At 54.6% G+C, this 27,638-nt stretch overlaps 1 protein-coding gene across 2 annotated transcripts in view; it reads right to left on the bottom strand.

Moving 5' to 3' along the window:
- Positions 1–27,638, bottom strand: part of EPHA8 (EPH receptor A8) — a 134,786-nt gene that overhangs the window by 93,529 nt on the left and 13,619 nt on the right. For both annotated transcript variants that reach the window (XM_037881305.2, XM_037881306.2), the window contains exon 2: positions 12,009–12,073. In XM_037881305.2, coding sequence (XP_037737233.2) covers positions 12,009–12,073 — 65 coding nt within the window. The remainder of the gene's footprint in view (positions 1–12,008; positions 12,074–27,638) is intronic.

Below are 27,638 nucleotides of genomic sequence, written 5' to 3'. Positions count from 1 at the left end.
GTTGGGGATGGGGGCAGACACAAGCAGGCCCAATGGGCACCACTGAACACTTTCTTTTACCTTGCTGCGGGCAGGTACGACGCTGGGTGGGTCAGTTGCTCCCTCTACTTCTGATGGGCAGGACAGCCAGAGCCTGAACTACGAGTGACGCAGCGGGAGGGAACAGCTTTCTGCAGCACCTCTGCAGGTGCTGGGCGCGATCAGCACAGCGAAGGGGGAAGGCTCAGCATCTGGAAACACCAACTCAAGAAACCCCAAGGGGCTCATTCCTCGGGGCAGGGGCCGTCTTTGTCTCCTGTTTTCATATACCATGATGGCTGGGCCATGACTAGGGCTCCTGGGTGCTACAGTAACACAAATAATTCATAGTAACAACAGGGGAGGTACTGTCTCTCTGCCAGAAGGTCTGTTGGGCCACAGACCAGACCCCCGTGGGGAGTGGTGGATGTCCCATCACTTGGGATTCCCTGGGAATATTCCCTCTGGTTGGAAGGAATGATCTGGAGAGGTCTTTCCCATCCCTGATAGCTCACTCTAGCAAAGGCTACCAAGAGCTTGTCCAAACCAAATGTCTGATCGCCTGGTAACTTCTACTGATGGGAAGCTAGTGCCACTGATTAAAAGAACTATATCAAAGCTAGGTCTTTTTATTAACCCAGAGTGTGTCCTGCCTGAAGAAGGCCTGGAGTGATCCCGCATCAACTCGGGAGTGTCACTAGGTCCCTGTGCTCCTGGGCCACCAGCGTGGGACAAGATCCCATCCTGTGTGTGCGTGGAGAGATTCAGCACCCAGGGACAGGAATTAGGCAACTCTGTGACTTTAAGCGTTTCTCTCTTTTACTGTAATTACAGGGCCTCAAGGCTAGTTGCCCTTCCCGGGAGAGGCGTCTCTGCCTGGCAGAGCTGACTTTGAGTGAGGGGCTGAGGAGGAGGGGATAAGGATCAGTTCAATAACGAGGGCGCTGTGCGTGCACCTGGCCTCTCCAGCCGCGCTCACTTCGGCCTGCTCCTGGCTGCTGGTTTGAAGTGGCTTTTATTAAACGAAGCTCAGCTCGTCCCCTGTCACTGTGATAAGATCCCCCAGAGAGACGAAAATGAGGACATCATAATTAGCGCGGCGAGTGCGCGGCGGGGGGAGGGAGTGCGATTCCATCAGCATTCAGGGGCTCGTTTAATAGTTTAAATTAAAGTCAACATAAGTTATAAAAAAAGAAATACCAGATTATAAAAGGGAAAAGATGCAAACAGCAGATAGCTCTGCGGCTGAGCAAGGTCTCCGAAATCTCCCCAGGGCCTGTATGGTGCAACGGAGGGGGACGAGGAGGAAGAGGGGAAGTCGAAGGGAACGAACACATAAGGAGAAAAGCCTGGCTCCATGAAAGAGCCTCAGCCTTGCTATTTTCCATGACAATCCCCCAAATGGCTCCCACCCTCTGGCTGTGCCAAACCAGGGGACCCCAGGCCTACCCAGTCCTGGGATCATGCCTACAGGGGACAGCCACGGAGCCTTCACTGCTGGTCCTGCCAGCATGGTAGAGCTGCCACTGCCCCCAGAAATGTCCTGAGCTCTTCCCTGATGGGCACTGAGCCGTGAGTCCTTCCCAGGAGCCAGCAGCACAGTCAAGTGGAAGAGGGAAAATAACCCACATTATTGTAGCAATAAAGCATTAAATGGGGTTTTTAATAGCGACAATCCCCATAAAATCAGTCACTGTGATGGCTAACAAGGGATTTGTTAGGCAGTTAACTACCCTGAGCTTTACCTCAGGCCCTTAACTGCTGGTAGTTACCAGCATCCAGGGAATTAGCTGTAAGTGCTTTTATCTTGTTTAAAATCTTTATTTTCAAAGGCTCCGCTCCTCCTGACGTACCCATTTTTAAATGAATATTAGCTGCACTGTGGCGTGTTCTGTACTCTGCTTTCAGTGCCAATATTCATGCAGGCAGAGCTCAGACCTGCCAGAGAAACCCCCGGAAATCTCATGGCAGGCCAAGGCGGTCCCGGGCAGCTGTAAAAGCCTAGATATTCCTGACCACTGTTGCCTGATACTCTGCTGCACCTGCAGACCCATGGCTCAGGGGTCCCCTCCGGAGGGGAGGGCCCCACCCCCATGTTCTGTGCTAGGCAGTTACAAACAATGCAGATGGGAGTTCCTGCATTCAAAGGCTGTCCGACAAGGGCCACTGTCCTTGTAAGCAGCAAAGCGTCTCCGTTCTTAGCCCAGGCCTTCCGGAGCAGTGAACTCTCCCAGCTGATAGCACCCAGGATGGCTGAGGGGTTGGCCATGGGGTAGGAAGCCCCTCGCCTCTAGTGTGATGGTACAAATGCCTTGTAGAAAAAGAGCCGGCCTGGCTCACTCCGACCCAAGAGCTGTTGCCATTGACTGGCTGTCTGCTGGGAGGGTTCAGGTCCCAATGGCTTTCCTGGCAGCAGGCTCGGGAGAGAGGCCAAGGCCTCTCCTGCCAGAAGTGGGAGAGACCTTTAGCGGAGCAATGAGCCAGACGCTCCTGCTGTCTGTGCTGTGACTGCTCCGTTGATGCAGGAGATCAGCCCCCGGCCACCCTGCTAGTGCTTCACCCGCAGGAAACTTTCATCAATAACACACAAACACGACAGGCAGCTTCTCCTGTGGCGTGCATCTCAGCTGGTTGTTTAAGCAAATTTGGTGCAATTCCACTGATACTTTTTGGATTATTCCAGAGCGATGACAAGCTGGTTTGGGGTTTTTTTGTTCCTGGCCTGTGTTCAGGGCACCCAAAAGCAGCCGCACAGTTAAACCGAGAGTGACAGAGAGCGAGGCACCTGCCACGTACCAGGAAATCAGTCTGGAAAACAAGCAGCAATTTCTTCTGAGCAACACACTGCAGGCAACTGACCGTTACCCAGACAGACAGACGGAGAGATTACAAACCAGGCTCTACTGCCAGATCTCCAATGGAGTCTGTGTTCACAAAGCAGTTGCCAGGATCCTCGTTAACAAGCAGATGACAATAACCAGGATACTTATCCAGGATCTCACAACACTTATAAAATCACTTGTCAATCACTGAGTGACTAACCCTCACAAACTGCCCCCTGTGGGGGAGGTCTGTATTATTAGCCCCATTGTGCAGAGGGAGAGATGAGGCATGAGGAAGTTGAGCATCTTGCCCAAGGCCACCTGGTAAGGTGAATGGTAAAGCTGGGGGTCTATCCCGCCTCCCTGCTCTCACCACTAGAGAAAGCTGCCCCTCAGTTCTCCTCCCTGGACTGACAGGAGGCAGGCGGCCAGCTCCTCTCAGAGCCAAGAGCCTTCACAAAGGCAAATGTGTCCGTGTTTGTGTGTGGTGAGACTGTCCCGCCGTGTGTCCACGTGTGTGTGCATCCAGGTGAGAGAGGGTGGGGTCAGGCAGGGTAAGTGCTTTGACTCCCATGACAGAAAGATTTCAGAGTAACAGCCGTGTTAGTCTGTATTCGTAAAAAGAAAAGGAGTACTTGTGGCACCTTAGAGACTAACCAGTTTATTTGAGCATGAGCTTTCGTGAGCTACAGCTCACTTCATCGGATGCATAGCATGATATGCTATGCATCCGATGAAGTGAGCTGTAGCTCACGAAAGCTCATGCTCAAATAAACTGGTTAGTCTCTAAGGTGCCACAAGTACTCCTTTTCTTTTTATGACAGAAAGAGTCCCACATCGACCACAGACTGTGAGTTACATGAGAACCAGCACTGGCCACACAGGCCGTGCGAGAGAGGGTGGCCCTTTGTTCACTAGTGAAAGGGCAGTTTTTCAGTCTGGTTGGAGGCCTGGCTAAGGCTTCTGGAAGTATCTAGATCCCACTGGGCATGCTTAGGGATTTAACACAGCTATTAGCATAGTCACACCCCTCTGGCATGACATCTCCTTCTTTGCATTGTCCCGTCCACACAAGTAGCCTGGTCCTTTCTGTCCCCTGGGATTGAGCAGAGCAGGAGGGAGGAGGCTGCAGCGCCAGCTGCCAGAGGTCCTGGTGGACGTGCAGGGGACATCATGGGGAGTGGGGGCGAGGGGAGGGGAAGGGGGGTTGTGCCATCCAGGTGCTCCCTTCATAATTAGCATTGCAAGAATCATTCAGCCTCTTTAGATACTCGGTATCTGAACAAAATCATTTCCTGTTTGACTTTGTAAATCAAAGGAGATGATACAATAATTAATAATATGTTGACTCATCTCATCAGCATTTTAATTAGTCAGTAGAAAGGCAATTTGCAGAGGGGCTGATGGGTCATATGCTATGCGGGCACAAGGGAGGAGGGTAGTGGGGCACTTTGTGGCAGGGACTGGCAAAGGGCAGGGCGAGAAGCGGGAAATGAGGCTGTTTGACGGCACTGAGAAGACTTTAATTGTCAGCGTGAAGGGAATGGTTCCAGGGAGGGAGTTGGCCGTGAATCTCTCGGGAGCACTTTGAAGTTTTAATTGAGAGGAGTGGAAGCCTGCGGGAACAGGGCGGCCCCCACTAACCCTTCCTCCCCCTGCATGTGTCACCGAGATGGAGGGTGACAGTCAGTGTGGCTATTACAGCCAATTACGCACCCGTTAATCACCCAGAGAGAGGAAATGTCAAACCAGACCCCAACACTTCCCGCCGCCTGCCCTTCCCTGGGGTCAAAGGGCGCCCTGCCCGAGCGCACTCAGGCGGCTGCGTTTGTGCTTCCGGCCCTGGCACCTCTGTCTGTGGGGCTCAGACAGAGCAACTCACCAGCGCCTCCCACCAGCTGCAGCTGAAAGTGAGGGAGGAGGTCCCTTTTGAGGCTGCCAGTCCAAATCCAATCTAGGGCAATGATGACTGAAAGTTATCACCATCTGCAGCTACAGCTTGCTAGGGGCCTCTTGGAAATATGGTTGTTAGCCTCTTGGTCCCGCTCCTAACAGACAATGGTCCACATGAGAACACGCACCATCCCCACGGGCGCTTGCTGGCCCATCCCAGCCTAGGGGCAGGCACTGTTTGCAGAGAGACGTGATGGAGGAAGCCAAGGCTGCCATGACACCAAGACCACATTGAACAGTAAAGAAAAACAAAGCCCAGTTTTCACAACCCCCTGACTCTCTCAGAAGACAATGATCCTCCTGAAATTCGGCATGCTGCAGCTCATCCCTGGGCAGTGCTTTGAAGCGATTGTGTTTTTAAAATTGCCTTTCCAGAGCATCAGAGTTTCAACCTGGCTGGGCCCAGAAGGTCCGGGTGTGTTTTGTTTTCTCTTGCTGAGGAGAAACCAGCCAGTGTTTTGAGGAGAGTCGGGTGAGCATCAAAAGTAACAAGCTGTTTCAAACTGGGTAAAGCGCAATGCATATAAACACGGACCGGTCTAAGCTGCCTTTCCGAGCCAGTCTGCTGGGCTAAACCAGGACGTGGAGGACAGGAGAACCGTGAGAGAGGCAGCAGGGCAGGCATCCTGGAGGGGTGTGAAGAGGGGCTCAGGGGAGTAGGGGTCTCAGCTGGGGGAATCTGGGGAGGCAGGAAGCGGAGTGCATGGACGAACAGCGGGGCTAGAAGCCTCGAAGGCTCCTGTTGCTCTTAAGCGAAAGCGGAGCTTTGCTGTGACATTCCTAGAGGCCTCCGAGTGGAGGAGCAGGGGCTCCAGCAGCCCGCTCTGTGGGGCCCTCATGCCAACTCTGCTAACATTAGCACTTGAACAGGATTGCCATGTTCCCCACCAAGCGAATACCATTGGTACCAGGCTGCCAAGGTCCCCTGGGGCATCCCATGGAGCTCCCGCCTTGAAATTAGGCAGAACCTGATAGATGATGCTAGTTTGGGGTTATCCTTCCCCTGAGCCCCCGGAGCACAGAGCACATTGGCAGCCCACCGGGTGCCCGTGCCGAGGGAAACCCACCAGCGCTTGGTGTGCGCCTGGGGGCTGCACCTGGCAGCAGGCTTAGAGCACGGCCCTGCTGGGAGGAAAGGGAGGCAATGAGCGCGCTGGGGGGCGTGGCTCGGGGGGTGAAGGATGAGATGGCCTGTCTCTTGATGGAGGAAGCTAGAGTGGGAAATTCCATCCCTCGACAGGAGGCGTCTATGACAGATTAGTCTGGCCGAGAGCCATATTTCACATGGGACAGAATTAATGCTGGGAATGAAGGCTCAGCATCAGAGGAGCCCTGCATCTTCCACGCAGGCTGAGATGCCTTCAGGGTGACCCTCCAGCCAAGGCAATTAACACCCTGAAGCCTGGTCATTCAGGCCAGGACCACGGACAGCCAGCCCTAAGGGGGAGAGCAAGAGCTTTATTTAGTTAGGTAGCTTTTCAGAGAGAAGCCTGAGCTCAAGACGCCTTTGCCAAAAACAACCAGGCTCAGTAAAATCCCAGTGTGACAATATTCCCCTTCCCCAGGCCAACAGCTGCCCCCGCAGCCCCTCCCTCCCACAGCTTGGGTCAGGAGCTGGTCTGAGAACAGGCCCTGATGGGCAGCAGATGCCAGCGGGGGGAAGAGTGGGTTACATTCTAAGGTCTGGGGCCCTGACAGAGACTGCCCTGCCTCTCTGTTATGCAGCAGGGGGAGGGGGCGACTCAGACATCCACACTAATTTCACCGGGGGGCAGGATGGCACAAGGAGACGAGCATCTCTCAGGCAGGCAGGTCCCAAACCACTGGGGGCTCCACAGGGAAAAAACAATGCCTTAAATTCTACCCCACGACCCTGGCACCACGTGGCTGTTGGAGCTGGCACAGTGGCATGGGCTCCCTCTGAGACACACTGCTCCAGGGAGAAGCTGCAGCATTCCGCACCAGCTCCTGTCTCCAAGTTGTCCCCGGGTCCATCTACACAGCTGCTGGGAGGTGTAATTCGCAGCGCAGGGAGTTGAATATCTGCTAGCTCTGCTGGAGCTAGCACCTAAAGATAGCAGTGGGGCCATGGTGACATGGGTGGCTCAGGCTAGCCGCCTTAGTACAATCCCACCTGACTCCTGGGTATGTTCCTTAGGTGGCTAGCCCGAGCTGCCCGTGCCCTTGCAGTCACACTGCTATTTTCAGGTGCAGGCCAGAGCACAGCTAGAGGATGCGTGTCACCCTCCCAGCGGCTGTGGAGACAGACCCTTGGAGTGCAGCCCCCTGCAGAGCCCCGTGCAGCGTCTAAGCGAGCGGTGGCAAAAGCGTGGACGATGCAGTAAGGGCTGTATCTGAAAGAAATGGTCACAACTGCCTAGCCCCGAATGAATGGTAGAAAGCCACCCAGATAGTGCTTCTGCATGGTAGTGCTTCACAGCAGCTAGCGCCCCAACTGCCCCCCAGCCTGGGAACTCATGGCAGACGCATCCCCAGCACGTGGGACAGCCATAACCCTCAGCTATCTTCTGCTTGCTCCCCAACCACGAGCCGCTATCTTACCTAGATTGAGCTCAGCCAACCAGCTCTCACCCGTGTGCCAGTCTCATCTGCCCCTGGGCCAGGTCTTAGGAGTTCTAGCTGGGCTTGGGGAGGCAGTGATGGAGAGCTGGGTGCCATCAGCAGCCTGCAGGCATATCGCATTGCAAGCCCTTCCAGCGGCCCCCTACACACTGAGAAGGAAGGGGAGGGGGCATGCCGTGGAGCTCCACACGAGAACACACTCAGGGAGCAGGAGCCCTGCCCCATGCCGCCCGGTGATATTGTGCTGCTTTGGCCACTCCCAGGGTAGCAATACTGGCATGGGCACACAATCTTAACTCATCGCCAGGAGGTCTGCCAAGGCCAGCCGTGCGGTACCCAGTCCTGAAACCACACCGCCAGGACTCAAGGCTGCCAGAGGCATCAAGTTGGTCTGAAAATTGTTGGAGCCACAACCTTCGTAGACTCCGAACCAACAATGCGAGACGGCAGACAGGGCAGTAACTAGCCAGATCATCAGTGCAGCGAGTGACATTCTCTGGACACAGCAGCTGCCCTCCCTATGGACAGGTGTTGACAATCCCCATCAGCATCAGACACAGCACCCGCTGCTGGCCCTCGCCAGCCAGGACAGACCTGGATTCAAAGCACAGGCTGTTGGACAGAGGGTAATGAGATGCTCATTTGGGGTAACGTTCACCGGTCAATGGAGAAATCGTCACGAGGGCACATCTTCAAAGGGTATTTTAAGTGGCAAATATGGAACAGGAAACACAGGAAGTGAAACTGTTTATCCAGAGCAACAAATGGGTTTAGGACAGGGCGCAGGAACAGAGGGAGCTAGGGGGCCAGGGCCCTCCCACTTTTTACCGGGCATAAGGGCAAGTGACAGAGTGAAGGAAGCAGGGGACTTGGGGAGAAGGGGCAGAGTGAGGGCGGGATCTTGGGGGAATGGGCAGCATGGGGGTGGGGCCTCGGGGGAATGGGAGGTACAAGGGTGGGGGTTCAGGGAGAACGGGTGGTGCAGGGACCAGGGCACAGTTGGGACGCCATCGACCTCCCCCCCACACACACTTTTAGGGACCTTCTGCCTATCCTAGTTTAGGAGGCCAGGAGCTGGGGAGCGGCATGCTATGAAGCCACCATTGCTGAAACCCAGACAGTGTAAAGGTGGAGCTGATCGAAAGTTTTTCAACCAACCTTTTTTCCATTGAATAATGCCATTCTGTCTAAACCAAAATGTTTCGCAGAAACCTCCTGGTTTTGACAAGCCTAGCCTGGCACTCACCAGGGTGTTAAGAGACTCACCTTCAGGCCCAGCTCTGCCTCATTTGACATAGAGACTTGAGCTGGAATCTCCCACATCGCAGGTCAATGCTCTGCCCACTGGGCTGCCTCCGCCCTGCTCAATATTTAATTATTTATACAAAGGGAAACAGTTTTGATAGACTGACTCTAGCCTGGTGGTGACCACATGGGAAAGAGGAGAAAGCCGAGTCAAGGACACCACAGTCACAGGCCTGGGAGACGGGAAGGCTAGCGGAGTTGTCAGTTAAAGAAGTTCATCCTGGAGAGAGTGAGTGTGAGTTGGTGGCAGGACACCTGAGAGAAGCCACCAGCGGCTGCAAGAGAGGGTGGAGGCTGGACAGAGAGGTTTGGATGTTATCAGCATGGAGGTGGTGGCTCTAGCTATGGGAGTAGCAGAGGTCGCCCAAAGAGGCAAGAAGAGGAGGGAACTAAAGACAAATGGCACAGGAGCAGAAAGAAGAATGCAGGGGTGCTGAATGAGCAGTCAGCACAGCGGGAGAGGAAGCAGGAGCCAAGAGACGAGTGAACGCAATGGCAGAGGATGTGCTCAGCTGTGTCTTAGGCAACAGAGGGACCCAGGAGAATAAGAAAATTAACTTAGGATGCAAAACTACACATCAGGGCAGATCCTAAGCTAGTGTAAATGGGCAACGATCCACTGCAGTCAATGCAGATACGCTGATTTACACCTGCTGGGGTCTAGCCCCGGAAGATTAACCAAAAGGATTCACTAGAGAGCTGGTGGGAGGGATTGAAAGGGCTGAATGCGGCAGGTAGAGCTTGGCAAAGGAAGAGCCACAGGATGAGATGTGACAACAGTCCTTGAGTGTTTGAAGGGTGTGACTACCTAGGAGGGGAAGGAATTGTGTTACAAAGGATTCAGAGTAACAGCCGTGTTAGTCTGTATTCGCAAAAAGAAGAGGAGGACTTGTGGCACCTTAGAGACTAACCAATTTATTTGAGCATAAGCTTTCGTGAGCTACAGCTCACTTCATCGGATGCATACTGTGGAAAGTGTAGAAGATCTTTTTCTATACACACAAAGCATGAAAAAATACCTCCTCCCACCCCACTCTCCTGCTGGTAATAGCTTATCTAAAGTGATCACTCTCCTTACAATGTGTATGATAATCAAGGTGGGCCATTTCCAGCACAAATCCAGGGTTTAACAAGAACGTCTGGGGGGGGGAGTAGGAAAAAACAAGGGGAAATAGGTTACCTTGCATAATGACTTAGCCACTCCCAGTCTCTATTCAAGCCTAAGTTAATTGTATCCAATTACACTTTAGATCACTTTAGATAAGCTATTACCAGCAGGAGAGAGGGGTGGGAGGAGGTATTTTTTCATGCTTTGTGTGTATAGAAAAAGATCTTCTACACTTTTCACAGTATGCATCCGATGAAGTGAGCTGTAGCTCACGAAAGCTTATGCTCATATAAATTGGTTAGTCTCTAAGGTGCCACAAGTACTCCTCTTCTTGTTACAAGGATGTTACAAAGGGGAACGGAATGAAAGTGAACAAAGGAAAATTGACTCTGAATGTCAGAAGCAGCACCGAAGCAGGGTTGTCCTGTATGAACATGTGGAATTGTTTCCTGAAGGATGTGGCAAAAGCCTCGTTGCCTGAGTATTTAAACCTAGGTTGGACAAAGCATTGGAGACCATATTGTGAGATCTGACGCTTGTGTGCAGTAGGGCAGCGTGGCTGGAAAAGGTCTAACCATCTACAATATATTCTGTTTGCAGGGTACTCATCATTGCAGTTTCTAAAATTAAAGTCAGAGCTGAGCCAAGGATTTGATGTACTTACATATTTGATAATATTCTACATAAAATCTCCTCATCGTTATTATTAAGAATTCACAGTTCGGATCACTCCTTCTCAAACAGATAGAGCAGAGAGAGAAAGACTCCAGCAACAGATCAGAGAAAATGGTTGGAGCCTTGGAATGATTCCTCTATGAGAAGGGATTGAAGAGATTAGGGCCATGTAGTTTAGAGAAGAGAGGAAAAAGAGGGGACCATAAAAACTCAACACTTTTGAGAAGGCCACTCCGGCACATTTCAGTTCCGCTAGAAGCTGTGTGGCTTCGTTCTGATTAGCCGCGTAACGAGTGGGACTGTTTTTGTTCCCTGATTGGATGAGCACAAGTCTCAGAGCAGGCACCAACACCACCACAGCCAACAGCCGCTGATTAGTGGGAAACGGCTGGCGGCATTACCTAACAGCCCCTCCCTGACTCACAGATGTGCACATGTGTGGCCAGATGCTGATCCCGTCTCATCCTGAAGTGCACCTGAGCCCGTGTCTGGCCCAGGAAGATGCTATTCAGTGTGAGGGAGGCTCAATGTGCCCAATGGAGACAATGAAACCACAGGGCTACGGCTAAACCCTCATGAGAACCTGGCCCTCTCCAAGTCCCATTTCCAGCTTGTGACTCTGGCTTTGACACTGGCCTGTTGCAGTGCCCAGCATAATGCCAACAGGGAGTGGGGGCACTCGGTGACACAGGCATCCGGGAGAGGAGCAGATGGGCTGCAAATCACAGCTGAGAAGGCGCAGTCTGCAGAAGGCAAACGATAACTGGGCAAACAAATTGGTGTTGGTTGGTATTTCGCTCCCAGGCTGGGTCCACTATAAACGTGTGTTGTCAGGGGTGCTGTCCATGGATGGCGGAAGTCAAATATGGGGAACTGTGTGTGTGTGTGTGTGTGTGTCCACATGAGGGGGAGGGGAGGTGTGCACATGTTTGGAGCACAGTTGCTGTGTTTGAATATAGGTGTGTCTGCATGGCTTGCTTGCTTGTGGGTACGCGTGATGGCGACAGCTTGTGCTGTTCCCAGCTGGGGATAGAAATCGGGGGATCGTGGTCACAGCCCTTTCATGGCCCGTCAAGGTGTGTCACCGGCGATGCGGTCTTACAGAGTTGTCTTTTAACAATACCAGTTTCCTGCCACGCAAATATCCCTGTTGCTCTATTAGTGCAAATTGTAATCTTGAGGCTGATAAGAAACTGCCGTGTAACTCCAACTTCCTGCGTTGTGCTAGACAACAACCAAAGGAGACTCCAACGCCTGAGCATGCTCAGCCCAGTACAGCCGCGTGGGGCCTGAGAACACCTCACCACGGAACACCCACCCGTGCCGAGGAGACGTCCGAGGGCAACAGGACTGTGCTACAGGCCCTTCTGGCAAACTCTGCTAGGCTCAGCTGCAGGCTGAAGAGGCTTGTATGTTCAGCAGGGAGAAGGCATTGCTGTCTCCTTTCCATTTACACCAAAGCTGCCCAGAAGGGCCACTGGCAACATGCCCTGCCGGCTGCCAAAGACCCCATTTCGTCAGTGTGCTGATAGCCTCATACTCACCCCGTGCGATGGGTAGGTCAGCCAGCCCCAGTCCCCGGGGATCATTGCTGTGTCCAGCAAGTTCACTGGAAAACATGGGAGGAAAAAATGCATTAGAAAACTGCTCACCTTTCACAAACACCCTGAAAAGCAGCACAGCCCAACCTACACTGTGAGACCGTGTGCTCCCACCCCACAGCACAACCCAAGCTACACCGTGACGCTCTGTGCTCCCACCCCACAGCACAACCCAAGCTACACCGTGACGCTCTGTGCTCCCACCCCACAGCACAACCCAAGCTACACCGTGAGGCTCTGTGCTCCCACCCTGCAGCACACCCACCTACACCGTGAGGCTCTGTGCTCCCACCCTGCAGCACACCCACCTACACCGTGAGGCCATAGAATCATAGAATATCAGGGTTGGAAGGGACCTCAGGAGGTCATCTAGTCCAACCCCCTGCTCAAAGCAGGACCAACACCAACTAAATCATCCCAGCCAGGGCTTTCTCAAGCCTGACCATAAAAACCTCAAAGGAAGGAGATTCCACCACCTCCCTAGGTAACGCATTCCAGTGCTTCACCACCCTCCTAGTGAAATAGTTTTTCCTAATATCCAACCTAAACCTCCCCCACTGCAACTTGAGACCATTACTCCTTGTTCTGTCATCTGCCACCACTGAGAACAGCCTAGAGCCATCCTCTTTGGAACCCCCTTTCAGGTAGTTGAAAGCAGCTATCAAATCCCCCCTCATTCTTCTCTTCCGCAGACTAAACAATCCCAGTTCCCTCAGCCTCTCCTCAGAAGTCATGTGTTCCAGCCCCCTAATCATTTTTGTTGCCCTCCGCTGGATGCTTTCCAATTTTTCCACATCCTTCTTGTAGTGTGGGGCCCAAAACTGGACACAGTACTCCAGATGAAGCCCCACCAATGTCGAATAGAGGGGAACGATCATGTCCCTCGATCTGCTGGCAATGCCCCTACTTATACATCCCAAAATGCCATTGGCCTTCTTGGCAACAAGAGTGCACTGTTGACTCATATCCAGCTTCTCATCCACTGTAACCCCCAGGTCCTTTTCTGCAGAACTGCTGCCTAGCCATTTGGTCCCTAGTCTGTAGCATTGCATGGGATTCTTCCGTCCTAAGTGCAGGACCATGAGGCTGTGTTACTCCTGGGGAATTCTGCACCACTGTGCATGTGCAGAATTTATGTCCCCCACAGATGTCTTTGTTTCCCCGCAGAAAACTGACTTTCTGACAGGGAAGCAAAGGGAAGCCACAAGAGCAGTCATGCGACCCTCCCCAGCAGTATGTTTCAGGTACCCAGGGCAGCCAGCAGAGAGGCAAATCACTGTGAGGCAGGGGGTGGAACTGAGGAAAGCCTGGCTGGTGGCTCCTACCCTGCACCAGGCTCAGCTACTAGCTCAGCTGGGCTGGGGAGGACAGGACGTCCTCTTCCCCTGCACAGCATCTGGGGCTGGGTCAGACTTACCCCCAGATTTCTCCTGCAGCTGCAGGAAGCTCTTCAAACCCCCTCCCGCCACTTTCTGCACCCATCACTCCTCAGCTGCAGGAGGAGGGATCCCTCTACAGGGAGCTGTTCCCCCATCCATCCAACCCCCACGCATCCAGACCCCCTCATACCCAGGCCCTCCTGTCAAGCCTCACCCCCGCATGCAGAACTCCCCCGATGAGCCCCACTGCCCCTGCACCCCACCGAGCCCCAACCAGTTGCACCTGATTCCCCACCCCACTGAGTCCCCCACACCCAGAGCCCACGCCAAACTCTATCCCCTCCACACCAAGACTCCCCCATCCACCTTCACCTGGACCCCCCTGCAGAGTCCCTTTACCGTTGCACCCAGAACTCCCCAACAAGCCCCTGTGCATCCAGATCCACCCCACACACACAGATCCCCCACTGAGCCACCCACACCCAGATTGCCCCGCACAGAACCCTCTCAACCCACACCTGGATCCCCCCGCACTAAGCCTCTCCACACTTGCATCCTGCTGGGCTGAGCCTGCCTGCCCACGCCTGGTGCACCTGACACAGAGGGGAAGGGCCCTCATGTTTTTCTGGGACAGGCCCGGTCCTTGTGCTGTGTCAGGGTTGGGTGCAGCCTCACTGCTGAGTCTGTGTCCCGGGGTGGGCTGCATAGTGATCTTCCACCTCCGTGCAGCCAGTGGCCTGTGTTCCTCAGTGCTACGCTGGAGCCCCCACATTTATTTGACAAATAAAATTTGCAGAATTTTAAAATATTGTGCACAGAACTTTTATTTTTTGGCGCAGAATGCCCTCAGGAGTACTGTGTGCTCCCATATCCACCTACATTCAGAGCTCCATGGATTCCAAGGCCAGAAGAGACCACTGTGATCACCTAGTCTGACCTCCCATATCCCCCAGACCAGAAAACTTCCCCAGAATAATTCCTAGAGCAGATCTTTTAGAACAATATCCAATCTTCATTTAAAAACGGTCAATGATGGAGAATCCTCCACAACCCTTGGTAAATTGTTCCAATGGTTATTTACCCTCACTGTCAAAAATGTATGTCTCGTTTCCAACCTCAATTTTCCAGCTCCAACTTCCAGCCATTGGATCGTGTTAGACCTTCCTCTGCTAGATCGAAGAGCCCATTATTAAACATTTATTCCCCATGTGGACACTTACACTCTGTGATCAAGTCACCCCTTAATCTTCTCCTTGTTAAGCTACATAGATGGAGCTCCTTGAGTCTATCACTCTAAGGCAGGTTTTCTAATCCTTTAATCATTCTTGTGGCTCTTGGCTGAACCATCTCTAATATAGCAACATCCTCCTTGAATTATGAGCACCAGAACTGGACACAGGATTCCAGCAGCAGTCACACCAATGCCAAACACAGATATAAAATGACCTCTGTGCTCCTACTCGAGAGTCCCCTGTTCTTGCATCCCATAATCACATTAGCCCTTTTGGTCACAGGGTCGCACTGGGAGAGTGTGTTCAGCTCAGTATGCACCCCCTCCCACAAATCTTTTTCAGAGTCCCTGCTTCCCAGGAGAGAGCCCCCCATCCTGCGGTCTTTGTTCTAGAGGTGAACATTTACAGCTAGCTGGATTACAACTGTAGATGTCTTGACTAGCTCCTCCGATACTAATGACAGATGCCGCAAGCCCCTGGTCCAGACCTGACAGGCAGGAGCCCTCAGCTACTGTGGCCGCAAGGGTGACAAGAGCTGGACAATTAGCAGGGTGCTAGTTCTGCTCTCGGAGTCTGTGGCTGAGTGGGCTGGGGCCTGCACCATCATCTGGGCAAAGCAAGCAGGTATCAAGCGGTGAGATGTAGGCAGAGGGAACAAATACCCCCGGACCCCTCTCCCAGCGTCTCTCCCCACTTACCTCCTACGGGAAGGGACAGTGCAGAGCTGGGAGAGGTGAACGGTGACTGCAGAGCAAACCAGAGGTGAAGCCAGCATGACAGATCTTTAGGGGAGCTGTGAGTGTGGGGGGGAGTGGGTGCATGGGTCTGATTCCTGTTTGCTCTGCCCTGACCCTCACCCATCCCCGCACAGGGCAGCACCTTGCACCCGATTAAACCCTGCTGAGGGTCTCACCCTTTGGGGCACTGAGGTCCATGGCTGTTACTCAGCTCACAGACAGTGAGGAGCTGACTAAGGGTAACAGGCCGATTTGCAGGGGCCCTTCTCACCTGGGGTCACTGAGAGTTCCTAATGCAGGTCCCTTGCTGGGCTGGGAAGGGACACAGCTCTAGCTCTGGTGATGTTCTGCTAACAGGGGGCTGTGTGCTCAGCCAGGCTCTACAAACTGCTGCAGATCAGGGTCCTCTGCAACAAGGATCCATGCAACGTCCAGCACAGGGGGCACTTCCATGTATCAGCCCCTCCTGAGGAAATGGGAGGTGGGAGAGGACAGAGAGCAGGAGGGGCAAGGAGAAGACGGGAAGGACTTGAGACATTCTCCTGAGCCTGCCCCAGCCCAGTGCAGCACTCACCTCGCTGGGCTGGCAGTTTCTCATTGTCTTCTGGAGGCTCAGCTGAGCCCTTTCAACTCACTTCATGCATGGTGTGATCTGGCTTTGAAGTCTGCCGACCAAACGCTGCCCCACTTCCCAGCCAGAAGCAGCTACCCCCCTCCACGACTCTGCTAACACCACACGAGAGACTGGAGTTCTCAAGAACAGACTGCAGGGGAGAGGCTGCAAGAGGGGTGCCATCAAAGTCACCCCTTCTAATGCCCTCCTACCACTGGGAGCCCAGCTTAAGGAGGAGGCCCAGACAAATCAATCCAGGGAGAGGAGAGCTGCTTAGGCCAGGGGAGGGACAAGGATGCCTTTACACACTCTCAAGAGTTTTCTATTTAAGCCAGTTCAATGTCTTCTGGGAGAAGGAGAGGAAGCCAGCATGGAATAAAAGCAGAGAGGGGGGAGATTGCCTGCGGGCTGCAATCTGATAGGCTTGGCTCCCATTAGCCCCATACTGATGTGCCCAGCAGCTCAGCTACTGCTCGGAATTAGCCTGCGGGAAGCGCACGCCTGCCCCAGAAACGCTCTGCACCTGGTATGTTTCCCTGGACGCTTCAGTCAATAAAGCTTGTAAGGCAAACAGGAGATTGCGGATTTCCGGAGTCTCTCGGCAGGCTCAGCCTTGTATCAGGAGCAGGACAAACTGACCTTCCATTGCTTCTATCGACCAGCAATCGATCCTCCCACCCGCTCTCTCCAGCCTTTCCCTGCTTCGCTACTGCTTGATCTTTGGCTTTCACGATCTCTTAACCCTCTGGCATGGAACCACCCCTGCCATGGCCTGTAACACTCCCTCCACTTTGCCAGCACCGGGCCTCAGACCCCCGCACATACCGCCCACCACCAGCTCGACAGCCCTTTGGTAGCAGACACAGCTGGCACTGCACCCACACGCCCTGCCCACATGCCGTGAGCATGTGAGTGAAACGCTGCTGGCTCGAGCTTGCTCTGGTGATGTGGCAGGCAGGCGAAAGGTGCTCAGAAAGGCCAGACACTGACTCCCTCTCGGATAGGGGTGTCTACAGCCCTGCTCAGCGGGATGGTACCCGGACTCTGGGCAGGGCTGCCACGCATTCAGGTTTTACCCGGACAGTCTGGTTTTTGGCTTCTATGTCCGGGTGCCAGTTAGGGATGCCAGGTGCCTGGGTTTTTATTGGAAAGTCCAGTTGAAAAGGGGACCTGGCAATGTCCATTCAGATGCACTGACTGGACACTAACAGTCTGGTCACCATGGGGCAGGGGGAGGCTCCAGGTCATTAATCACGCCAGCCCTTGCTCAGCCAGGGCCACCTTCTACCTGCAGGCTGGCTCCTTGTCAGGCTGCAGCAGTTCCCAGAGCAGAGGGAGCCCAGCTGTCAGGGGAGGGAGGTTGAGACAATCCAGCAAGCCAAGGAGAGGGGGAGGGGAGAGAGGCACAAGCGACAGGGGCAGGGCCTTGGGGGAAGAGGCGGAGAAGGGGGCATGGCCTCAAGGGAAAAGGTGGGGCAGGGGCCGGGCCTCAGGGAAGAGGTGGTGCAGGACCTCAGGGGCCCGGCTGCCAGCGATTAGAAAGGTGGCAACCCAGTCGGCACGGCCCCAAGGCACATTGGCCAGAGAGTGTGTGCTCCAGTGTGGCCACCCCCATTGCATGGCTTTGCAGAGGCAGCTCAAAATATCAGCCAGCACCTGCAGGCACAGAAACAGGGACCTTTGGCCACTGACGATGTCATCAGACAGCTGCCAAGCGTGCACCCTGATCCTTCTCTCCTCTTTGCTGGTTGGCTATTGACTCCCACCCCCTCTGAGGCAACCCCAGGATCAGGCTCCTTTGCACTGATATAACTGTGTCCACACTGGGGGTTGCACCCATTTCACTATGTCAGTAGAAAAATCACAGCCCTAAGTGAAATAATTCCATTGGTACAAAAGTGGTGTGGAGACCAGACCTGGCAGGGGACTCTAGGAACCGGAATACAAACAATAAACACCACTGCTGAACCTGCCTCGGCTGGGCTCCCTCAAGGCCAGGAAGGAGACTCCAGCAGGCAGGGCATTCTCCTCTAGCGAGGGCGGGCTCCATGCAGCCAGAGGAACAGTGCCACTTTCACTTCCTATTACAGCTCAGGGAACAGTGGCGGAGGCAGGTAGCGGGGAAGCGAGCTGACTGCGAAGGGCCCAGGCATCACGCTCCTGACAGAGCAGATTCGGGGCTCTGGAGCCATTTATTAATGCTAGCAGAACAATTGGAAAGAATTTCCAGGGTTTCGTTGGCTCAGCAGCAGGACGAGGCCCTGTGCGCCGGGCAGGCGCTGCACAGACTGCCACAGAGCTGCCTGCCCTCGGCACACAGTAATTACCCCCGAGATCTCACATCCATTGTTATTTGTCATTGTTAATTGGAAGATTTTCTGCCTATTTGCCCTGGGTAATTCGCCCAGCAAGGGGCTGGGTCGGGAAGATTTCCTGCTCGGAATGCTGCAGCAGGCGACCTGCGCCCTTGGCGACACGCAGGACGCCTTACTCGCCAGCCAGGCAGCAGGGAGGTCTCTGCTAGCATAGGCCCTGCTGGGACCCTCCATGGGAAAACAGTGCCCTGGGCAAGCAAAGACACGGCCTCTGATCTCACTGTGAGCGACCGGAAAGGCTTTGGAAGCCTGCTATGATCCACGGTTAAGGTTCCATGTGTGACGAAGTGGGATTGTTCTCAAGGTTTCCTCTGAATACTGTAGGGGTGCCTCAGTTTCCCCTAGGCATTTCTTAAGTCTCTAGGTGGTGGGATAAGGAGGTGTGATTGTTGCAGAGCAAAGGGCCAGTGTACATAAATGGCCGACACTCTGTCTCCTGGCAACTGATGGCCTGGGCCCTTCCCCCCTGCAAGGTGAGAGCTAAAGGTGTTGGAGAACAAAGGAATCAGATGACCTCCTGGCCCGGGAAAGGGACAAAGCCCAGAGGAGGAGGGACTGGGGAGTGATTCAGTTTTGGGCTGGCTGGGGACGTGGAGTGAAGTGTAGGCATGGTTGTCTGGCTCACTTCCCCTCAAAATGGACCTGGCTGAGGGGTCCTGTTTTCTGTACCTACAAGCTCTATTTTAGACCATGTTCCTGTCATCTAATAAACCTGGCTGAGAGTCACAACTGACTGCGAAGTTGGGGGGCAGGACCCTCTGGCCTCCCCAGGACCCCACCTGGGTGGACTCGCTGTGGGAAGCGCACGGAGGGGCAGAGGATGCTGAATGCTCCGAGGTCAGACCCAGGAAGGTGGAAGCCGTGTGAGCTTCTTGCCCTGCAGACAATCTGCTCCCAGAGAGGAGACTTCACCAGAGTCCTTCCTGGCTTCGTAGGGAGCAGTTCCAGAGCATCGCCCACAGTCTCCGTGACAACTGGTGGCAGAGGTGGGATGTAGTGCACCTCGTGGATGGCGTTTCCTGCAGTAAGTGACTGGGGAACAGTAAAATGAAGGGGGGATAACGAGGACCAGGCGTGCTGAAGGCTCAGAGAGGGACAGTCTCGGGGGCGGCTAACCCCTGGGAGTGTGTGACCAGCGAGAAGGACTTTTGCAGTAACAGGGTCCCCCTGGGGATTGCAGTGAGCGGTCCGGGGGTGGAGGAGTCTGCAGCTCGACCCTGGCAAAGAGGTGGTGACCTCAAGAGGGGCTGGTATACTAGGGTTCTCCCTGGAAACCGTGGGGAGCTGAGAGCACACAGGCCTGTGAGTCCACAACAGCGGAGTGATGGCCTCTCACCATCTCCTTAAGAAGGTCATTGTAACCCTGTACAAAAAGAGAGGGCTGCGCATTGGAAAGTTCTCCAAAGCACAGTTAATCGTGCAGCTGGAGGATGATGACCGCTCTAAGGAGCAGATTCCTGACCCAGATCGGGGAGGATCTGGGAGCAGCTGGAGCAGTAGCCAGGCATCCCCAAGACTCCTGTCCCCGACCAGATGGGGGTCTTCATGATCGGGTTCCCCATCGGGGGATCAGAGACGGAGGGATTGGAGCTGAGTCCAAGAGAGCAAGAGGACTGAGAGAGCCAGAGAGAGCCTGAGAAAAAGCTGCAGGAAAAGCATGACCTGGTGAAAATCATGGAGCAGGTCCTCAAGGAATCAATTCTGAAGCACTTAGAGGAGAGGAAAGTGATCAGGAACAGTCAGCATGGATTCACCAAGGGCAAGTCATGCCTGACTAATCTAATTGCCTTCTATGACGAGATAACTGGCTCTGTGAATGAGGGGAAAGCAGTGGACGTGCTGTTCCTTGACTTTAGCAAAGCTTTTGACACGGTCTCCCACAGTATTCTTGCCAGCAAGTTAAAGAAGTATGGGCTGGATGAATGGACTATAAGGTGGATACAAAGTTGGCTAGATTGTCGGGCTCAACGGGTGGTGATCAATGGCTCCATGTCTAGTTGGCAGCCGGTATCAAGTGGAGTGCCCCAAGGGTCGGTCCTGGGTGGTGCAGCCTCAGATGCTGAGGGGCTGTGAGACCTGGGTGAGGGTCCTAGGGATGAAGCCCCTCGCCCTGCCGATGGCCCAGATCCCTGTGCAGACCCAGGAGGGGTCGGGCTGGCTGGTCGTTGGGGTTCTCCAGGATATCAGCTGTGAGACCCTGTTGGGGGGTGACTGTGTCTCTTTGGGACCGGATCCAGGCCCTGCTCTGTAATGGCCAAGGGTTTGAATTTGAATCCAGGGAACCAACGGCAGAGAGGGAAATAGTCAGTGAAAATGCAGATGACCTGGCTGGCAGGAGGGAGGAGCTGCTAGGCTTAGGATACCTGCCAGCCTGTAACCGGACCCCTGGGGCTGCGTGGGACAAAGAGATGTTCCCTGCCCCCCTGCACACCAGAGAGGGGGCTCACACTGGCTCTGATGCGGTAAAGAGAGCTCACTGCCTGCCCCCCACTGGGACAGCCAGGACAGCGCTGAGCAAGGGGGCAGATAAGACCCCAGCTGAGGGGGGGAACCCACAGGCAGGGCAGGATGGCTGCCAACCAGGTTTGCCTGGTCCAGAGGCGCTCCTGGGAAGTGATCCCACAGCAGGGAAGGGGGCTCTGGACATAGTGGGCCCCTCAGCAAGGCGATCTGGTTGGGGAAGAAATGCATCCTGGTGGTCTTGGATTTTGCCAACCACTACCCAGGGGTGGGGGATCTGCCCTCTGCTGAGGCAGACATGCTGCTGACCATCTTCAGCAAAGAAGGGGTCCCCAGGGAGATCCTTACAGACCAGGGGTCCAATGTCATGTCAGCCCTGCTCCAGGGCTTGTGGGAGAATTGTGGGGTCTGGCCCTGGACCTCTGCATATCACTCTCAGTCCAACGGGCTGGTGGAGAGGATCAGAGATTGGCCCATTCTCCAGATCGAGAAAAGGTCCAGGCCTTTATCAGGAGGGCGGGATACTACTGGGGGTTTGTACCCCACTTTAGCTCCCTAGCTACTCCCATCACTGAGCTATGTACGAAGGAGAAGCCAGACAAGGTGGTCTGGACCGAGCAGTGCCAGAGGGCTCTCTGTGCACTGAAGGAGGCTCTAACCCAGGGCCTGGTAAACCCGAACAGTGCCAAGCCCTTTACAGTGTTCACCGATGCCACAGACACAGGGCTGGGCATGGTGCTAATGCAGGTCGATGCAAAGGGGGGGAGACACCCCATTGGGTGCCCAAGCAAGAAGCTGCTGCTCCGGGAGCAGAATTACGTGGCCATAAAGAAGAAATGTCTGGCCATGGGGCAGGCTCTTAAAGAGCTGCAGCCGTATCTATTGGGGCGGTGCTTTGCGGTGTATACTGACCCCTCTGCCCGGACGTGGCTGCATCCAATGAAAGGGGCTGATGCCGAGCGGCGGGTGACAGAGACACATGGCCAGAGGGTGGCCAAAGTCAAGATGGGGGCTCTTAACCAAGAGAGCCCGAATCACAGCCCTCCAGACTGGAGCGCTGGGAGAAGACCTGATCTCAGTTTGAACCCCAGGGGTTTTGGGGTGGAAAAAGGGCACGGGCTGCACAAACCTTCCCAAATGCAGCCTGCGAGTGCCATTGAGCACACCCGACCTAAGGGAGGGCATAAAATAGGAAGGGCCTGGTGTAACTCCCACCAAGGAATGGGAGAGATGATGGGGCATCCATGGGAACATTGGTAGGTTCGAACTTCCCCAGGTCACCAGCTAAAGTGACCTCGCTCAGTTCGGTCTGGAAGGGGGAGAGATGTGACGAAGTGGGACTGTTCTTAATGTTTCCTCTGAATACTGTAGGGGTGCCTCAGTTTCCCCTAGGCATTTCTTCAGTCTCTAGGTGGTGGGATAAGGAGGTGTAATTGTTGCAGAGCAAAGGGCCAATGTACATAAATGGCTGACACTCTGTCTCCTGGCAACTGATGGCCTGGGTCCTTCCCCCCTGCAAGGCGAGAGCTAAAGGGTTGGAGAGCAAAGGAATCAGGTGACCTCCTGGCCTGGGAAAGGGACAAAGTCCAGAGGAGGAGGGCGGGGAGAGTGAGTCAGTTGGGGCTGGCTGGGGACATGGAGTGAAGTGCAGACGTGGTTGTCTGGCTCACTTCCCCACAAAATGGACCCGGCTGAGGGGTCCTGTTCTCTGCACCGACAAGCTCTGTGTTAGACCATGTTCCTGTCGTCTAATAAACCTCTGTTTTACTGGCTGGCTGAGAGTCACGTCTGACTGTGGAGTTGGGGGGCAGGACCCTCTGGCTTCCCCAGGACCCCGCCTGGGCGGACTCGCTGTGGGAAGCGCACGGAGGGACAGAGGATGCTGAATGCTCCGAGGTCAGACCCAGGAAGGTGGAAGCCGTGTGAGTTTCTTGCCCTGCAGACAGGCTGCTCCCAGAGAGGAGACTTCCCCAGAGTCCTGCCTGGCTTCGTAGGGAGCAGTTCCAGAGCATCGCCCGGGGACGCCGGGACACCGTGTATGCCTGGCAGCCGCTGCTTGTGCTGCATGGCTCCTGCAGCGCACTCCCCCCGCGGCGCTGTGCCTTGGTGAGTGGCAGGAAACGAATCAGCTACATTCTGTCCAATCTCGGTCCCATCCAGAGCTGCTTACCCAGGTCCCCGTGTGCAGGGGGAGAGGTAATGAGCATTTCCATTATTGTAAAATAAACGGCTATTGGACACATGTGTAGTTCCCATCTAGCCCTCAGGATGCAGTCTCCAGACTATGTGCTCATGTATGAAAGCAGATATCCTGTTTTATGGCATAAGAACGAGGCTCACAATCCCTTAGACGTGCGACAGGATATGATGCTATTGGCCCAGTCTGCAGAAATCTGACTGGTTTTACTTGTCATTATAATAGTGATTAGATTTTTCACTTAATCTGTGGCTTGTAAGAGTGAGTAAACAGCCTTCTCCCTACTTTACAGATAGGGAAACTGAGGCTGGAGGTGCTGCAAGTCTTACCCAAAGTGACACAGTGAGACATTGGCTTGGATAGGGACAGAGGCCAGCTCTCTTGACTTGGATTTCTTTGCTTTAACCACCAGACATGCTGCCTATGGGTAACGTGTCAGGATTTATTGAAACACAGAAGACTGAACAGTCCAGTTAAGGGAAGTTTCTCACCGTGGCGAGGGTTGACTTAGCCACACAACAGCAACTGACGTTAATGAAAGGCACAGAATTAAAGATCACAAGAAGCGCAGAAAATACCTCCCACCAAGCCTTGCTCCTGGGTTCGCAGTGGGGAAAAGAACATAGGACAAGGCCTGCCCCACTGCAGGTGAGCTGGACTAGACCCACAGCTAGCAGCGACGGTACAGAGACAGAGCAATCAGCCCTGCCCCAGTGCAGATGGCCGTGCCAGATGCTTCGTAAGGGGTCCCTTTCATCCAGAATGTTTCTAGGCATATCCGAAAGCAGCAGGGGAGCAAGAGGAGCTCCAAGATCCCTCACTAACTGCTAACCTGCTGCAGTCCTCGGCCCACTGATTAGATCCTCTCCCTCCCAGGCAGTCGTCTCAGTAGCACACACATGGAGAGGAAGGGTCAGTGGGAGCAGCCCTGTCCCCTTGGGCTTCAGTTCTTCGCCGTTAGAACTTCAAAGGCCTCCCAAGATTCCCAGCCAGGCTCCGTCCCTGGAACACCTTTTGCATTGATAATTAAACTCTTTGCTGTGTTTTCCCGACATGTCTGTTCTCTGCCTCTCAGTTACTAACCCACTCAGACAGCAGAGTGGTGAAACTGAGCTCCCCTCTCCGGGCAGCCTCGCCAAGCAGGGCTCTCAGCTCCCCCACGCTCTGAGTTCTCCCCCGTACTGGATCCAGCCCAGCACCAGGAATAAACCAAAGCAGAAAGCAAGCATCAGAGTCACGGCCTCTCTACCACTGGCCTTTTTGGAGTCAAGTTTGGATTTTTTCTAAAATATCTGCTCTCATTCCAGCAGGAATGGTTGTGGTAGAGTTCCAGAGGGTCGGACTGAATGATCACGGTGGTCCCTTCTGGCCTTGGAATCTATGGAAAGGGGGCAGGGAATGGGCGCCCCCTGCAGGAGGCAAACCGGGCAGTGGCATGCTTTCCCCATAGACCGAAGCAGTATTTTCAAGAGACAGGTGTGGCCAGGTATCTGTAGCCAACCATTTAATCAGTGAATCAGCAGAGCGGCCAACCCTGCAAGCCTTCAGCACCATGAATCAGGCCTCTAAACATTATCAGACTGGCTTAAAACCCATAAGATTTTAAACAATAACAAAATGTCAGGTCTTTTTCTTGGCCTTCCGTTCTCTACAGGGTCACACTTTCAAGCTTTTCTTCACAGCAATGAGGCCTAGAAATGTACCTTCTCTTGAAAAGAAAGATGAAATTCTCACAACTCCAGGATTTAAGAAAAAATCAAATCCTGAAAAACTCACAATAAAACTGGGAGTGTTGGTATCACTGGAATATGGAGTTTGTCCTGTCCAGGAACAACCCATGAATGGCTCCAGATTGTTTGTTATTCATAGAATCATAGAATATCAGGGTTGGAAGGGACCTCAGGAGGTCATCTAGTCCAACCCCCTGCTCAAAGCAGGACCAATCCCCAATTAAATCATCCCAGCCAGGGCTTTGTCAAGCCTGATCTTAAAAACTTCTAAGGAAGGAGATTCCACCACCTCCCTAGGTAACGCATTCCAGTGTTTCACCATCCTCCTAGTGAAAAAGTTTTTTCCTAATATCCAACCTAGACCTCCCCCACTGCAACTTGAGACCATTACTCCTCTTTCTGTCATCTGCTACCACTGAGAACAGTCTAGATCCATCCTCCTTGGAACCCCCTTTCAGGTAGTTGAAAGCAGCTATCAAATTTTTGATTTTGCAGTGGATCATTTGTCCACACCAGTTACAGCCTCTGGACTGGTTTGCTAAATCACATGCTATTCTTACTGACCACAATGTCCAAACCTGGATGCCTGAAGTTAAGCACCTCCCAAGCATGGGCGGCGAGTTCTATGGGCCCGTGGTGCCTGGGCACCAGGAATATTCCAGGGCCTGGCTCCAGCACTGGTCTCTCCCTTGGCCCCACCTTCCTCCCCGGGTGTCCCCGCCCCGTGCATCCCCCGGGCCATTTAAAACAGCCCGGGGGCCCCCACTCACCACCGGCAGCACAGCGGAGCTGAGCGGCTTCGCTCCACGTGGCTGCCGGCACCTCCCTGCAGCCCCTGAGTGGGGTTGGTCTGTGTCCCGCCCCAAGCACCCCAGAGGCCAACGGGAAGCTGCGGGGGCAGTGCCTAGGGGTAGCAGAATGTGGAGACTCCTCGCCCCCCCGCTCTCCCCAGCTCCTCCCAGAGCCTACACCCCCCCTTTGGCCCCCAAACTCCCTCCCAGAGCCTGCACCCCCTCCCTCCGCCCCCCCTCCCACCCCCAAACTCCCTTCCAGAGCCTGCACCCCTCACCCCCTCCTGCACCCCCACCCCTTGCCCAAGCGTAGAGCCAGCATCCAGCACACAAACTCCATCCCAGAACCTGCACCCCAGACCCCCTCCCCCACCCAAACTCCCTCCCAGAGCCCAACTTCTCACCCGTCCTGCACCCCAATTCCCTGCCCCAGCCCAGGGCCTGCACCCCAGACCTCCTCCCCCCCACCCAAACTCCCTCCCAGAGCCCAACTTCTCACCCGTCCTGCACCCCAATCCCCTGCCCCAGCCCAGGGCCTGCACCCCAGACCTCCTCCCCCCCACCCAAACTCCCTCCCAGAGCCTTAGGCAGGTGGGGGGTGGAGTTTGGGGGTGGAGCTTGAGGGGCCGGGTTCTGGGCACCACCAAAATTTCTACAAACCTGCCGCCCCTGCACCCAATGGGCCTGATCCAGAAAGGTGGTGAGCACTCCAGGACACTACTGCCTGCAATAGAAGCTGCAGCTCCTCAGCAACTTTGAAAACCTGGGTCTAGCCCAGGGATGGGCAAACTTTTTGGCCCGAAGGCCACATCTGGGAATAGAAATTGTATGGCGGGCCATGAATGCTCACAAAATTGGGGTTGGCGTGTGGGATGGGATGAGGGCTCTGAGGTGGGGCCAGAAATGAGGAGTTCAGGGTGTGGGAGGGGGCTCCGGGCTGGGGCAGGGGAGTGAGGTGGAGGGATGAGGGCTCTGGTTGGGGGTGTGGGCTCTGGGGTGGGGATGGGGATGAGGAGTTTGCGGTGTAGGAGGGTGTTCTGGGCTAGGACCTAAGGGTTCTGAGGGTGGGAGGGGGATCAGGGTTGGGGCAGGGGCACGGGGGAGGCTCAGGGGTGCAGGCTCCAGGCGGGGCTTACCTCAAGTGGCTCCTAGAAGCAGCGGCATGTCCCTTCTCTGGCTCCTAGGCGGAGGTGCAGCCAGGCGGCTCTGCATGCTGCCCTGTCCGCAGGCACAGCCCCTGCAGCTCCCATTGGCTGTTGTTCCCGGCCAATGGGAGCTTCGGGGGTGGCACTTGGGGCAGGGGCAGCTTGCAGAGTGGAGCCCCCTGGCTGCCCCAACATGTAGGAGCCAGAGCGCGGCCATGCCACTGCTTCTGGGTGCCATGTGGAGAGGCCACTGACCCTGATCCCTGGTTGGAGCGCGGCAAGCCCCATACCCTGCTCGCCAGCAGGAGCTCAAGGGCCAGATTAAAATGGCTAGTGGGCCGGATGCGGCCCACGGGCCATAGTTTGCCCACCCCTGGTCTTGCCCTTCGCAGCAATAGCACTCCTGCTGGGAAACATTGGTCTTGGGGGTACCTGGAGTTTTATTTTTCACCGGGAGAATAATGAATGACAAATAAATCGTCCCCACCGACTCCAGGCAGCACTCTGTCCCCCTCTAGTGGCGACTGGGCCACATTTAGAGATGGATGAGCCTGCTAAGGTAGCTGGCCTTCTAACTCAGACAGCTGAGTCCCCTCCATTTAGCTCCAGAGGACCTAGGTTTGATTCCTGCTGCCAGCAATCCAGCCAGGGCGGGGCATTACAAATCCGTTCGCTGGCCTGTGAATATGGCTCTTTGCAAATGAGAGGGGCTCCGGTAACTGTAGGTCAGGGGCCAGCTGGATGCTGCCCCGCACATTGCTGGAGCCTGGCAAACAGACCAGGATCAGAGTGCTGAATGACAGCCCCAAGGGGCCTGAAAGCAGCATGTGGACTCTGGGAGGGGCCTGACCAACATATGCACAGACGTCTTGTCCGACTGCTCCCCAGCTCTCAGGCAGGAGTGCCCCTGTGTC

The sequence above is a fragment of the Chelonia mydas genome, chromosome 18, assembly GCF_015237465.2.
Source record: "Chelonia mydas isolate rCheMyd1 chromosome 18, rCheMyd1.pri.v2, whole genome shotgun sequence".
Taxonomy (NCBI): Eukaryota; Metazoa; Chordata; order Testudines; family Cheloniidae; genus Chelonia; species Chelonia mydas.
This window is presented reverse-complemented; position numbering and strand designations above follow the sequence as displayed.